Below are 16,543 nucleotides of genomic sequence, written 5' to 3'. Positions count from 1 at the left end.
CGGATCGTTGAGCTTAAGTTGGGAATTTCCTTGAAGAATTACACTACTTATCTTTGTGAATGCGATAGTTTCCAACTTCCTAATTGACTTCTTCTTGATAGGGATGTCTTTCATGTATTTTGCATAGGCCGGCACATTGTTGATTAACTCCGTAAATGGGATGGAAACCTCTAGGTTCTTCACAATCTCCATGAATTTCCCAAGTTTCTCATCAAGCTTGGGCTTGCCTTGGAGACTTAGAAAAGGAATTCTAATCAGAATACGTTCTCTTTCAACCTCTTTGGCCTTCTCTTCATTTTTCTTCTTCATTGATTTATTGGTAGTTGGTTCCACTACCCTAGGATTTCTCCTCAATGGTTCCAACTCCTTCGTTTGTTCCATCATATCTCTTGGCTTGACACTTTCCTCAATAACATCCTCTTCAATCGGCTCCTTAGGTCCCTCATATTATGTACCATTCCTCAAGTGAATGGCATTGATGGTTTCATGCTTTGTAGGAGGATTACCTTGGGGAGTTAATTGTCCTTTTTTCCTTTAGGAACTCGAAGAGGCCAATTAGGTCATTTGCGTTTCCAACATCTTGGTATGAGCAAGTATATTGTTGATAGTAGTGTCTTTGGCTTGACGATATGTTTGTATTTGAGTGAAGAAATCTTGTTGGTTCTTTTGTATTTGAAGGACATCTTTTTGAACATCAAAAGCTTGGTGATTGGTTTGATTGTAAGAGGCTTGGTTTTGGAATCCTTGGTTTTGGTTGAAAAAGGGTCTTTGAGTAGGATTTCCCATTGGAGGTGGGGTGTATGTTGGTTGAGGATTTTGAACATTTTGGCTTTTATATGAGAAGTTTGGGTGAAATTTGGTGCTTTCATTGTAAAAGTTAAAGTAAGGGGTGCCATTCTTGTATGATTGGAAAGCATTCACTTGCTCATTTATGCTCCTACACTCATGTTAATCATGTCCCAAAGTTCCACAATTCTCACATACTCCATTTGGAATAGAAGATGTTGACACCATGGCATTAACTTATTGATATTGCTTGGGTGACTGAGAAGCCTTATTCATCTTGTCTATGGACTTGTCAAATTATTCAAGTTCATTTTGTCAATATGGGAGCATAAATAGGCACCCAAATCTGCACTCAATTGTGTGACATAGTCAACTTCATGTCTCCCTCCCCTAGTTGCTTTTCTTGGCCTACTATATTGAGAGTTGTGAACCGTCATCTCGTCTATCTTGACCCAAGTTTGGTTATCATCTACCTCGGTGAATCTTCCATTAGCACCCATGTTGAGCATATTCCTCGAGTCTTCATACAACCCATTCCAAAATTGTTTGACTAGAAACCATTCGGTTAACCCATGATGAGGACAAGAGCAACATGTACATTTGAATCTTTCCCATGCCTCATATAAAGACTCTTCATCTCTTTGCTTGAATTCAGTTATTTGGGATCTTAACATATTGGTTTCTCCGAAGGGTAAAACTTCTTGTAAAAGGCAAGTGCTAACTTCTTCCATGAATCGATTTCAAGAGTGGCCTTGTCTAGGCTCTTCAAGCATTGCTTCGCGGTTCCAATCAAGGAAAAAGGAAATCAATGCCCATCGAATTTGATTTTGTGTTACCCTCGTTTGGGAAATTGCATCACAATAGTCACAAAAAGTCTTAATGTGTAGATGAGGATCCTCACTAGGCATCCCTCCAAATTGACTTCGTTCGACTAATTGTATGAATGCGGATTTGGCAATGAAATTACCGGTTAAGTGGGTGGTGTTGGAGTACCATTAGGTAGGTTCTCCTCGGTTGGTACGGAATGAGATGAGAATTTAGGCATTGTAGGTTTATTTTGTGGTTGGTTTGGAATTGGGTTATCCTCTCCTTGTCTTGCAAAAGGGTTGGTAAACTCAACACTATCTATTTGGATGATAACAATGTCCACAAGCTCTTCAATACCCACAATTGTTGAAGTACCTCTAACGGTTCTTCTAATATTTGTCAAGGTTCTCTTAATTTTGGCATCAATGGGCAAAAGACCGCATTGTGATCTCCTAGACATGCAAGAGTCAAACAACTAGAAAACAATTAAAACTACCTTGAGGAGATTGACTTCCCCAAGGTTAAGAAAGACACAACTAAAAACAACAAATGATAACAACTCAATTGAACACCGTCTCCGGCAACGACGCCATTTTGGTGTAGCTCTAGAACTTTCGTATATTCGATGTCCTCAAACAATATTTATAATATCAACAAATGACTCTTAGTAGAGTGGCAAGTGGAGGTTAGATCCCATGGGATGGGTATTGTATTGACTTATCGGTTGTAAATAGCTATGTCTTAGTGTCACAATTTGGGTTGAGTTTGCGATTTGCAATTTAAACTACTTAACAAAGGAAAACTAAATAAATGAAAGTAAAGCAAAGTAAGCAAATAGAGTTTATAAACAATTGATTAAAAACACTAGAGTGTCATGGGTTCATAGGAAAATCATGATGAGATCACATAAATAAGTTATATAGATGCAAGCCATTATTATTGTAATGGAATCGAGTTAGTTTATAAATTACAATTCCTAGGGAGACTTAGATCTCAGAGCCGAGTTGATAAAAACTTTACAACACCTACATCGACTTGGTTTTCCCTATTCAACTATATGCATGGTCTAATAAGCCTTGAGTTAGTTTAGGTCTTACAAGTCTTGTTGAAAGCATAAGAGAATCATGCTAGGTTGTCAATCAAGCATTTCATCAAGCATAACATGTGCATAAGTTGAAATTACAACAAGCAAGCATTCATATGAACTTATTAAGTATAGATCTACTCCATGATTAACTCCCCTATTCCCCCACTAACCCTAGTTAGGGAACTACTCACTTATTATTATGGAAAACATGTTAACAATGGTGTCAATCATCTTTACAAGTATAAACATGATGGAAGAGTCAAGTTGTAATACCCGCCCTGTTAGGGACCCGTTGACCGTCGTTGACTGACCTTAGACACATATCAAGACCTTTGGAAACCTTACGAGTTCAACCTTGTGACATAGTAACCCGATGAGTTTAGGAAGCTCGATCTAGCTGGGGCTACTCAATCGAGTAGCTCTGTGACTCGATCAAGTAGAGGCCACTCGATCGAGTAACTCGAGTTCAGCGGTAAAATATAAATCGTGGAGTCGTGAAACCAAAATCATTTTTTATTTCATTTCTCCTAAACTTAATTGTCATCACATCTCTTTCCTTCACCAATCTTCATCCTTTGGAGCCCTTTGTGAGTTGAGACACCATGGGGATGGGAAGCATGAGTCGGGTAGCGGTCTTGTCGCCGGAACGCTGTGTATAGGTATGTCATCATCATCATCGTCTTCCTTAGTTTTTGTTGGGCCAAGATTTGTCCCGCCTGATCAGACAGATGTCAGGCAAAGAAATACCAAGCCTAGCCTGAACGGAAGCAACTCAGCACAAAGCCTATTATACTCAGACAGGTAACAGCCATTAGGGAAAGACAGGTCAGGCCATCTATCCAGGCCAGACCTGAAGGAATAACACACCAACCGTATATTAAGCACTACTAGAACAAGTCAGGAAATAAGCAAAGTACAACAAAGAGGTTCCTACTTGCACATAGGACTTATTCAACATAACCTTCAACGACTATAGAGAAGTCAACCAAGCAGAGATAAAGGCGGGCATTTTTGGGAAGTCAAATACCTGCCTCCGGGTAAATAGGGCACGAGGCCTATTACTTAGGAACGTTCCAATGAACGTTGGGGAGACCGTTGGAGAACAAATGAAGCTACTATAAATAGAAAGGGGCAGAAAGAAAAAGAAGGAGAAACTACTCACGCATTTACTTTCATTCTATTGTAAACACTCTAAATAATTTTTCTAAGACCACCCCCAAGCAAGGTCACCAACTAGGTCACTTGGGGGGTGGGTCTCCTTAATCATGGATTAATGAAAAAATTAAGAAGACCTTTTATGTAAAAAGGTCAGCCCATGACTTGGGTGGGTTTCCTTGTGACCTTCCGCATGTCAATGAAGTATTTGTTGGGCACAAATATAGAGAACACAAATAAAGAGGAAAAAAATGAAATGAATGTTTGACAGCTTTCTTCTTCACTTCACGCATCATCCAACTACCAACAACCATCCACTTTGCTTCTTCATTTCTTTTGGAACTCTCAAGTCTCACCTGCCAAATAAACCAAAATAAATACTTATGTAGTAAAAAAAATTAAATGTAACATTATTTTTTAATTTATAATTATTAAAAAACTGATAATAAAAAAAAAGTTAATTTTTTTTAATGGTCTATAAAAGGAACTCAAAATTAACATGAAGTCGCCAAAATCTTACTTCAAATAATATCTTCACATTACTACTAAAATAACAAAATGGATTTAAATAATATTGATTTTTAAAGTTATGATATAAACGATATTTCCTCCGAAGAAGATCCATTTTTTTTTTGTGCAAGAAAAGCAAGCCTTATATTCATCCATATAGGGAATAAATGGCCAATCTTACAAAATGAGAACCACTAGTTGCTACTACTAACATCCATCAAGAACCTCTACAATCTCACCCTCTTTAGAAGAGTGAGTTACATATAATAATCGTACCTTAACTAAATACTGAATACGTTGAACTACATAATCATGCTGATGCTCCAATCCACGAAAGACCCTTGAATTACGCTCCTCCCAAAGGCAATAAAGAGCTGCACCCAGACAGCTTGAGTACCATTTGGCCTTCCAATGTTTACAGGCTCTGCGGCCTGCAATCCAATGCAACTCCTTACTTTGCTTGACTGGCCTGTTAGAGATCCTCAACCAAGTTAAGAGCTGTCTGCAGACCATAGCAGAATAGCTGCATTGAAAGAACAGGTGCTTATGGGACTCATTGTCCACTTTACATAAAATGCATCTGTTAACAAAAGATCCAATTTTCGATTTAAATAAAACTACTCAAAATAATTATATTCCTACATTTTCGGAATTATTATCGGGTACCTAATCTTCTCAAAAACTAGATATTTTTGGCAATCCAATGTCGGTATCTCAACTCTTGACACAAGAATTTGTTCAAAATACCCCCTTTATTGTGCGAGTAAAACAAATATACCATCATCTTCCCAAAAAAATCAATCCAACACAACAAATATTGAAAATTATTGTGCGACTAAAACATATAAACTATCATCTTCCAAAAAAAATCAATCCAACACAACAAAAATTGACAAATGGAATGAGAAGGAAGATGAAGCTCTTATGTCCGCTTGGTGTATTTGTAGCGAGGATTCAATCCTTGGAAAAAATGAAACCAATATAGTAAGATGGTCGAATGTATTAGAATTGTACGAACAAGCTCGGCTAGAAAATAAAAGTCACTACGAATTTCGTCCAAGGACTATTGAAGGCATGAAAAGTCGTTGGAAACGACTAAATTTAAACGTCAAAAAATGGGTCGGTTGTTATAGTAAAGTCATTAGTCGACCACCCGCAAGCGGGACAAATATAGAAAACGACATTGAGGCGGCTCAAAAATTGTATCGCCTTGAAAACAATGGTAATGTTTTTGTTGATTTCAATTTTTATCATAATATTATGAGTAAGCACCCTAAATGGTCTTTACCAAAAAAGGGTGTAATCACTTAAGTAAGTGGATCAAGTTCTAAAAGGACGAGGTCGGATGTGGATTCTAGTCCTCATAGTGTTAACATCCCGACCACTTCTAGTTTTAATGTCGACACTCCAACTAGTGTTGAAGACATTAACAATCGTCCCGAGAGACGTGACGTAAGGGCAAAACAAAGACAACGACGACGACAACAGAGAGTACGTTCAACGAAGAAGATAAATCGCTTCTTAACGGAATTAGTACCGATAACAAAGCACAAATTCAGTTACGGCAAAGGCGAATAGAAGCAGATTTACAAATAGCAGAAATAACAAGAGGAAACATAAAGATGAAGTCGGATATGAAGATTTCAAACACATTGCTAGCAAAACAACATCTAATTCCAGATGATGAAGAGATGAAGAAGAAACTTATCCAAAAATATATGTCTGATATTTAATACATCGGCTTTAACTAATTAATAATATTATGTTTTATTGTTTGCAATTTGTCTCACAAATTCGTATTAAAAAATAAGAGCAAAATCAGATCCATAAACAGCAACATCGACATGAATCATCCAACAGCAACAGAATAATTTACGGGAAAAAAAATGAGTTTGTTAAACGAGTCAGCAGCGGAGAGTATATGCTGCGACCAGAATCATTTTTACGGATTAAAAATTGAAGATGAATCATTTTTACGGATCATTTTTACGGTTTAAAAAAAATAACTTATCCAGAATAATTTACGGATTAAAAATTGAAGATGAACAAAGAATTACCAGAATCATCTCCAATATATGCTGCGACCGCCATGAATCATCCAACACGACCACCTTCATTAAATAAATAAATTGCTTATTAAACGAGTCAGCGGCGGAGAGTAGGACGGCGAGGACGCCGCTGACTGATCTTTAATACACGACTACCATTACTACTGATTGTTGTCGCCGTCGTTGTTGTTGTTGTTGTTGTTGTTGTTGTTGTTGTTGTTGTTGCTGGTGAACTATATGATTTTTTGCTCAATTTAGATCCCATGATTCATAAAAGCCTAAAAAAACCCAGATTTCAGCTTTGATTTCCCTTTCTTTTCTGAGATTAAAGCTCAAAACTTTGGTGAAAATGGTGAAAATTGACTGAATTGTGATGCAATATTTCTATTTTTGGCAATAAAGCTTGAAACTTTGGGGAAAGTGGTGGAAATAGTGAAGTGGGTAATTGTCGATTGTGATTCCAATACAACTATTTTTTGCAATAAAGTTTGAAATTTTGGGGAAAGTGGTAAAAATGGAGAAGTGGGTAATTGACAGAATTATGATTCAATTCACTAATTGACAATAAACCTTGAAGATCTGTGTAATTTCTCGAGAATGAGTTTGTTTTTTTGAAGATCTGTGTAATTGAAAAATGAAACAATGAATGAGTTTGGTAAGTTCTAGAGAAATTAAGATTGAAACTTTTTGTTTTTTTTTATTTAAAATTAAGACGGAGTTAGCTAGACACGGAGTTTTTTATTAATACGGAAATGAAGACGGAATTTTTAAGACACGGAAATTAAGATTGGAATATAGCCGTTACATCGGAATATAGCCGTTACATTGGAATATAGCCGTTGGAACAGTTATAGCCGTTAGATTAAAATATAGCCGTTGGATTAAATATAGCCCTTGGATTGAATATAGCCGTTGGAGAAAATCACTTATATATACCTCGTATAGTTGTAAGAAAAAAATCATTCTCAAATATTTCTTCTTTCATTCTATAAAAAAATTACAAAAAGAAAATTATAAAACGAAATATTATTACCAAAAAAAAAAATGTCGGAGTCAAGTTCCAATTCAAACTCTTCCAACGATAATATTATTGATCAACATATGCTTTCCGATTACAAATGGCAAGCCAAAATGGATGACAATCTTAGGCTCTACAAAACCTTGTAGCCTAACGTATTCGTGAGCGTGTCAATAGAAATATACAACGACCAATTCCTCCTCCTAGACGTCATAGGAGAAACATTGAGAGGAACCGTGAAGAGGGTCATAACCAATTATACAACGACTACTTTATGGATCTGGTCTATCCCGAGGAGCTTTTCCGCCGAAGATTTCGCATGCACAAGCATTTATTCATGCATATAGTTAATGCTCTATCCGCTAATGATCACTTTTTCCAACAACGACCCGGGGGTAATGGAAGACTTAGTTTCTTAACATTGCAGAGATGCACAGCGGCTTTAAGAGTTCTAGCATATGGTACGTCTACTGATTCAGTAGATGAATATTTGCGTATGTGCGATACATCCATAAGAGACTCTCTTAAATCGTTCGTCGAAGGTGTGATACTAAACTTTGGGAACGAGTATCTACGTAAACCCAATCATCAAGATTTAGCAAGGTTACTTCATATGGGGGAGGTTCGTGGATTTCCCGGCATGTTGGGTAGCTTTGACTGCATGCACTGGGAGTGGAAAAACTGTCCAACAGGATGGGCAGGACAATATTCCGGGAGAAGTGGAAAGCCAACGGTCGTTTTGGAAGCTGTCGCATCGTACGATTTATGGATATGGCAGGCCTTCTTCGGTACTCTAGGTTCACTTAATGATATTAATGGTCTTCAACGTTCTCCACTATTTAATGAAGTTTTAGAAGAAACCGCCCCAGCCGTTAATTACACGGTAAATGGCACGGAATATAACATAGGATATTATCTTGCTGATGGCATATATCCGGCTTGGGCAACATCTGTTAAAACAATTAATGCGCCTCAAACTCAAAAGCATAAGTTATTTGCAGCTCGACAAGAGAGTTGTCGAAAAGATGTTGAGCGTGCGTTCGGCGTCTTACAAACTCGATTCTATTATCAAACACCCTTGTCTTCTTTGGGATCGAACTATGATGGGGAAGGTTCTTATGGCATGTATTATTATGCATAATATGATAGTGGAAGATGAACGAGAAACTTATCTTAACTATGAACACATAATAGCGGAGTTCATAAAAGATAATCTGACTTCAGCTACTGATGCCGATCAGTATAAATATCATCGTCGTAGAAGGCCAGCTCAAGATAGATTCGTATAAATTTATGGTCAGATTCGTGAACGTGCCACTCATATCGCTTTGAGAAATGATCTCGTTGAGCATATTTGGCAAAACTTCCGTAACTAGTACTATTTTGGAATGTATTTTATTTTCATGTTCTTAATTTTTTTTCTTATGTATGCGGATTTTTAATATGTTTTATCATGTTTTCAATTAACTTTATTTATGGTAATAAAATTATCTTACTTGCTTTTATTTTTAACGGTGTTATTTTTTTTTTCCAAGTGTACTAAATATAACTAAAATACTTATAATATTGGAATAGTTAATAATTAATTAACATATTTAACAAAAATACAAAATTAACATTAACATTTTTATAATTTGTTTAGTAAAAAGTAATAATAGGAAAAGTAAGAGAGAGGTTTTGGTGGGGTAGAGAATGTGGGAAATGATTGGAAATGTTGGAAAGTGGGAAATGATTGAAAATGTTGGAAAGTGGAAAATGATTGGATTGGTGACCTAGGTCGCGACTTTCTGCTTGGGAGTGTAAAAATGGGTCAAGATAAATAAGGTGAGATTAAGAGTAAAATGGGGTAGTGACCTAGTTAAGGTGACCTTTGCTTGGGGGTGGTCTAAGTATTCACACCTCATACTAGCCTGACATACAAATTACCTATCGGGAAACATTAAAAGACAGTAACAATCCCTCCTGGCTTGGTGCCCGTGGTTTTTTCCCTTATTCCCATGGTTTTCCCGTACAAATCTCTGTCTTTTGCTTTATTATTCATTCTTTACTAATTCATCGTACTAGTCAGGCATTGTTATTTGAGTTAGATTGCTCTACAAAATGAACCCCTGGCAAGACTTTACTTTCGTGTGAAGTCTTGCTAAAACAATTGGCGCCCACCGCGGGGCATCTAGCTAAAAAATAATCAAAACCCAATCCCAAACAACACAAAAACTCTGCCAAAAAAGAATGGAGATAGTATAGAACAACAACTAGCTACCGCCAAACAACAACTACTAGAGATGGAACAACGGAAGCAAAAAATGGCCCCGACTGAAGCTGAAGTCCAGAAACTAAAAGAATCAGAGTCCAACCTGAAGCAAAAGCTAGGAGATAAGGCTTCAGGCTCAAAATTGAAGATTCAGCCTGGAACACCATTTTCTTCAATCATCAGGAATATTTACTTCTCCAACTTTGGTACTCCAACTCCATCAAATACCAAAGTAGGGGAGCTCGATTCAGACTCAGAAGAAACCCCAAACGAAGAAGCTACCCCAGATCAAACCAATGTAGCCAAAATGATGGCCATGGTCCAAGAGATCCAAAAACTCCATGAGATATTTGAGAAGATCCATGGAATACCTTTAAGCATTGAGGAAGCCAACCCTGAAAGCTATGGTGACTCTCCCTTCGTGGATGAGATAGCTAAGATAGATCTGCCAAAGAAGTTTATGGTACGATCAATGAGAACCTATGATGGAACTGCAGTCTCAAAACTATGTAGCCTACTACAGACAGAGAATGTTGGCAGCCTCTCTACCCAGTGAGCTATGATACGTGTGTATGTGCAAAGGCTTTGGAATAACCCTGACGGGGCCTGCCCTTCAATGGTACATAAACTTGCCAAATGGAAGCATCAAGTCCTTTGCAGATCTGATAAACTCGTTTAACCACCAGTTATCCAGTAGCAGGGAGCTCGAGAAGAGATCCAGTGACGTGTATAGAATAAAGCAAAAGCCTGGTGAGACAATCAGAGCATTCCTGACCAGATTCAACAAAGAGAAAGTCTCAATCCCCAGATGTGATGTTGGATCAACCGTGGAAACTTTCAGGCAGGGGCTACCATTTGATAGCGATTTTTATGACGAGTTGATGATGAAACCTTGCCTAACTTTTGAAGACGTTCAGGTAAAGGCACTTGGCTACATCAGGCTGGAAGAAGATAAAAACTTCAAGGCTGAAACCTCTAACAATGTTTCAAGATATGAAAGCTCTAACAGGAAAAGTTCTAATCACAGCGGAAGCAGCTCCAGGCCATCTCCCTACACCAGGCCTGACAGATCAGAAGTCAACTATGCTCATGAGCAACGAGTTAACTCCTCTACTTACCCACCTATTCAGGAATATAACTTCTCTGTTGATACACCAGGACTCATCAAAAGGCTTGACAACATGGGAGACATTGTCAAGTGGCCCAAAAAGACGGACAACCCCAACTCAAGTAAAGACACAAGATGGTGTGAGTTTCACATGGACGTAGGACACACCATAGAATAATGCCTGGGTCTACGCAGACAAGTGGCTTACCTGCTAAATAAAGGTTACCTAAAGGATCTAATGCCATCAAAAAACAGGGAAGACAATGGATCAAGGAAGGATCAGGAAAGACCACAACGTGATCTGGCCCCAGCACCACCAATCTATGAAGTCAAATTCATCAATGGAGGATTCGAGATCTGTGGCCTGACCAGCTCAGCTGCAAAGAAAATAGCCAGGGAGTCCAAAATGAAATCTCCTTTTAAACCTAGAAATTTACCTCAAATTACTTTTGATAATATTGATATGCAGGGAAACCCAGACATCCATCATGATGGCCTGGTCATTACTATGCAAATTGGCGCTGTACGTGTCCTAAGAATCCTAGTAGATGGTGGCAGCTCAGTCAATTTAACCATGCTTGATGTCCTGAAAGCCATGAAGATCGATGAGAACCAGATCATAAAGAAGTCAAATGTCTTGGTAGGATTCAGTAGTGAAACCAAGAACACTCTAGGAGAGATCTACCTGTAGATACCCAGTATCTGTCGAGTCTCCAACAAACACCCGATGATTATCGGACTACAAGATGCTTAGGAATCGATACGTTTAATCGACAGTTTTGTATAACTATACGTTGGAAAACTCACAACGATTTCGAAAACAAAACTTTTCAAAACTTTTCAAAAGTACCTGGAGTGTTTAATGCACGACGACGGGGTCGCAATGACACTAACTAGAGTCAAAACCGACACCGGACCAACACCGACTCCAACAACGAGTCAAACCGAGTCAAACACAAAAAACAAACTTCTCAAAACTTCGATGTTAACTATTCCCGGAATGCTTGAATGGTCAAGTACAAATCATGTCATCCAAAACCTAGGATAGAACAAATCATGATTTCAATTGCGTGATAGTGACAAGACAGCTCGAAGACCTGCAAAATTGGTCGCGCCTCTTCGAGTAGCACATGCGGCCACGTCGCTCAAAACGCACACAACCACCCATTTTTCTATTAATTCCCCTCAAATGCCACCATTTGAAGGTACGCGAGTATCCGCCCCCCCTCATTTCTCCCTTAAAATTCTCGACTCGACTTCTTAAGTCACAAACCGACACGTATTTTCGACCTACCGATCGAAAATACAAGCCATACACATTGTTTGGTACCGTCATCGTGCATTAAATCACTTACCGACCATCTCGGCCAACTACACCATCACCAAACTAAACAAAACACTCTTTACATTGCTAAAACGGTTTTCAACCGTGTTTTCCGACCTAAGAAGTTGTTACACTTTCGTCGATTTATCGTCTCAAGCCTATCATGTAAGTATGAGGTTGTAAAAATCATCTTCTTTCATGTTTTTCATCTGTTTTATGACTATAACACGCTAAAACATGCATAACATGATTCAAATATAGGTTAGATGAGCCAAAACCGGATTTTGGCCTGAGACAGGGGCTACTTGCGTAGCAGGGGAGCTCGCGCCTCTATGCCCTCTCAGGCCTTAATCCAGCCGTGTTTGTTCTCGTCTTTTCTCCTTATTTCATTTCTTATTTGCAATCGGTTTTTTACCATTTCAAATATTTCAAATCATTTTCATGATAAACTTTTAACCATAAAACATTTTCACCTTTGGTTCCTCATACCATGGCAGTTTAATCCTTGTTTCGGTGATAATATTTGGTTAATTAATTTTTTAAAGGTATTTTAAAACCTTTTATTTTATTTTTTTACATTTCAAAACAAACATATTAGTCATAAACACGAAGTAATCCTTGGTTCCATATACCATGTTGGTTTTTAACCCGCGTACGATGATAAACATTGACTAATTACAAACAAATGAACTTAAAACAATTAGTTCATAATAATTTTTCAATACTATTCATGTCAAGCTTGCAAAACCGAACCTGACATCGAATATTGTCAACATAATGATGATCATTCAAGTCCCGTTCTTCATATTGGCATAAAAGTGGTCTAAACGACCTTTTAAAACAATTTGGGTTCAAACACCTTTTTACAAACCGTTTTACAAGACGTTTTCAATAGGCAGAAGACATCCCTTTGGATCGTCTACTGTCCCGCGCCTAAACAGGCCAACTATTTTCAAATTTTCAAACCAGAACATGTCTACTTGCTTCGCCTGAAAACTCGCGCCTCAATAGGCTGCCTGATGCAGATCCTGTTTCCTTTCCAGCACTTGTCTAGGACAATCCCGACTTCGGTTAACCCGAATACAAGAAGGATCAGATGGCAATCCTTCCCCTTTTACATCGTATTTGCAAAACGCCTTTCTAAGACAAACGGATCACGTTATGCACCATAAACCTAACTCGGTAAATGGATGTTTAATTTCCGTCTTGCATGCAATCAACAATAAATCCAACTAGACATCAATTACTTGATATTTGGATAAAACCGACATAGGAAGCTCACATTTTAGGTTCAAACACGTGGATGCGCATTCATGCATTTACCCGTTTTATGAACTTTTGCATTTAACCAACCAAGATCGATCGGTAGAAGCCGCTACCGCGGGTGGGATTGGGTGTCCGAATAAAGGGATTTCCAATACGTACCTTCACCTCCTACTCGGAAAATTGGATAGTGGGCGACCTTATCCAGGGGTAACGAGAGTCATTCTAGAGATAGGATGCTAAAGAGGGACGACTCCTTATCTTTAGTACCTATGTCAAACACCGCTTTTTTGCCTTGCTTGACCTAGGTATAAAGTGGATTCGAACGGGTTCCAAGCATCCCACAAATTCTTCGTGGCGACTCCGAACATCTCTTGCATCGTTTCGAGACCCTTGCCGAGATGAAACTAACTGATCTAAAATGATCCGGTCGAAAGAATTTTTACGCCGCCGAGTGTGGCTTTCAAAAGACCGCATCCATGTCCACAGATTGGCGACTTCGCTGGGGAAACCTAGGACACTTGTGTCTTTGTGATCCTTAGATGGTGAGACTCAAACGAGGTCTTGGTCGAAATGCATTAATTGATATTACGGTCATAAGTTGGGTTCCTTATCCGGGCCCACAACCTAACCTTTTTCGACCGATTGGCGCCTCCCGTCGGCGTGAGTTTTCTCAACCCCGCGTTTCGAATCCCGATTGAGTCAAGCATACCATTGACGTTACACATTACGGTTTCGTTAAAGAACTTTCATTTCCTTTGAGCACGAGGCTAGGGCACCCTCCTTACACATTTTGTTTGGATTGGTATCCCTCTCGAAAATCGGGGTTTGATCGCTTGGTGTGTAACCCACCCTTTTAAGCCAAAACCCGTGTAAGCATTATGCATAATATAATGAAACTGCGAGTGCTTATGTGTTATGTGATCATAAGTCCTTCCGTGTCATTTCAAACTTTCAAAAACCACTTTGCGCCGTTATAATGGCCATTTCAAAACCTCGGTCTTTCGCCGACCGTTGCATTTCAAAAAGCACGCCTTTCAAGGCCGTCGTAATGACGATTTTCAATCCCGATTTTTCTATAACCATTTTAAAAGCACGCCTTTTTAGGCCGTCGTAATGATGATTTTAAAACCCGGTTTTCTATAAACCATTTCAAAAGCACGCCTTTTTAGGCCGTCGTAATGATGATTTTCAAACCCGGTTTTATATAACCATTTAAAAAAGGACGCCTTTCTAGGCCGTCGTAATGACGAATTTTAAACCCAGTTTTTCTATAACCATTTGAAAATCATGCCTTTTTAGGCCATCGTAATGACGATTTTAAAACCCGGTTTTCTATAAGCATTTCAAAAAGCACGCCTTTCTAGGCCGTCGTAATGACGATTTTCAAACCCGGTTTTTCTATAAACCATTTCAAAAGCACGCCTTTTTAGGCCGTCGTAATGACGATTTTCAAACCCGATTTTTCTATAAACCATTTCAAAAAGCACGCCTTTTTAGGCCGTCGTAATTACGATTTTCAAACCCGGTTTTCTATAAACCATTTTAAAAAGCATGCCTTTTTAGGCCGTCGTAATGACGATTTTTAAATCCGGTTTTTCTACAAACCTTTTCAAAAATCACGTCTTTTTAGGCCGTTGTAATGACGATTTTAAAACCCGGTTTTCACAACCGTTTAAAAAAAACCTTTTTACGCCGTTATAATCGTTGCGTCAAGACACGGATTTCAACCCGTCTCGCGCCGATACGATGGCTCTTTCAAAACCCGAGAATGGCACACACCCCTTCGAGACTTTTTTAAATCCCGAGGACCACACACCATCCCAGAGACCTTTTCAAACCTTTCAACACTCGATTTTCAAAACGTACGATTTTGAATTTCAAAAGCCGTCTTTGGAAGCAGCACATTGTTTTCGGAGCCGCCTCAACTCGAACTCAAACCGTCTTTTGGAAACAAACATAAGACAACTTTTCAACTGATCGACTTTCAAAGATCTCTATTCCTCGAAAGCCGTCCATAATGCGACAAACGAATCTTTTTAAAAATTTCTATTTTCGAAAATTTTAGTCCACCACTCCAATTCCGCCTCGTGTCTATCGAGTCAAAGTAAGCGTACTTATGGGTCTTTACTTATGAGTCGTCTCACCTCGAGACTCGTTCAACGGTGTCACGATACTACGTTGGACGCGAGTCAAAGTCCGGTCAAACCGTCACATTATAAATCGAGTCAGCACTGAGGCACCACACACGATTGCCTTCGTCTTGTTGGGTCTGAAATGTCTTTCCGTCTATGGTGTTGTCTGCGTTTAGTCGTTAAACCGTGTCGAATTGGGATGTAACGTGAGCCATTTTCTGCCTCAGAGCCATGGCCCCGTCTTTAGCTTCGTCCAACAACAACGATGAGAATAGAGATCTCACGACTGCTCAGCTAGCGAGCCTCCTCACCGCTCTCAAGGTCACCCTGGACCGTGTCGAGACCCGTATCGACACCCTGGAAAACAAGGAAACCGGAGAACACAACACTCCGCCTTTGACTGAAATCGAGAAAACGCTCAAGCTCTTGGAAGAACAACTCCTAGCCCGTGGTAACAATATCCACCTTGAGAACAATCGAAGATTCGAACCCGTTGGGGACCAATTGCCCGACAACTTTACCTTGACTGATGTACCCAAGTTCAAGGGGGTGGAGGACCCACTCAATCACATTCGAGCCTTCAAGGATTACATGTCCATCAAGGGGGTCAAACTAGAACTCTTCACCTGGATCTATCCATCATCCCTGGAACCAATTCCCTGTCAATGGTACTATTCCCTCGACCACAAGAACATTACTACTTGGGACGAAGTCGCCGTCAAATTTGCTAAACAGTACGCCGGTAACGTCGAAATCAAAGCCAACACTCGCACTTTTGAGGTCCTGACTCAGAATGATAAGTAAGGATTCACAGAATTCTTAACCCGTTGGAGGAGGGTGAGCACTCAATTAGTCAGTAATCCGAGTGAATCAACTCTGGTAGAGAAGTTTGTCACTAACCTCCGTCCAGTTTATACAAACCTGCTGAGGTATCAAAACATCACAACTTTCCAAGACCTTCAACTCCTCGGAACCCGCATTGAAGACGATCTCCGCAAGGGTGTCCTAGCCAAAACCACCGGTAGAGGCTACCAGGGATCTACATCAACTA

At 39.2% G+C, this 16,543-nt stretch overlaps 1 protein-coding gene and 1 non-coding gene across 2 annotated transcripts; both read left to right on the top strand.

Annotated features, from left to right (window-relative positions):
- Window positions 1-1,353: 1,353 nt before the first annotated feature.
- Window positions 1,354-1,460, top strand: LOC141615828 (small nucleolar RNA R71). Its single transcript, XR_012530223.1, has one exon. It is a non-coding gene; the product is annotated as a small nucleolar RNA R71 (small nucleolar RNA).
- Window positions 1,461-7,685: 6,225 nt separating this feature from the next.
- On the top strand, window positions 7,686-8,700 carry LOC141613679 (uncharacterized). The gene is made up of 2 exons (XM_074432421.1): window positions 7,686-8,445; window positions 8,561-8,700. The coding sequence occupies exons 1-2, from the start codon at window positions 7,686-7,688 to the stop codon at window positions 8,698-8,700; spliced, it is 900 nt and encodes a 299-aa protein (XP_074288522.1).
- The last annotated feature ends 7,843 nt before the right edge of the window (window positions 8,701-16,543 follow it).

This window comes from Silene latifolia, chromosome 11 (assembly GCF_048544455.1).
Source record: "Silene latifolia isolate original U9 population chromosome 11, ASM4854445v1, whole genome shotgun sequence".
In the NCBI taxonomy this organism is placed as follows: Eukaryota; Viridiplantae; Streptophyta; class Magnoliopsida; order Caryophyllales; family Caryophyllaceae; genus Silene; species Silene latifolia.
This window is presented reverse-complemented; position numbering and strand designations above follow the sequence as displayed.

Bases quoted from the DNA above. Each gene is read 5' to 3' on its own strand.
- LOC141613679 (XM_074432421.1), top strand. From the start codon at position 7,686: ATGGATCTGGTCTATCCCGAGGAGCTTTTCCGCCGAAGATTTCGCATG. The intron at 8,446-8,560 runs GTGCGTTCGGCG...ATAATATGATAG, and splicing joins TTGTCGAAAAGATGTTGAGC to TGGAAGATGAACGAGAAACT.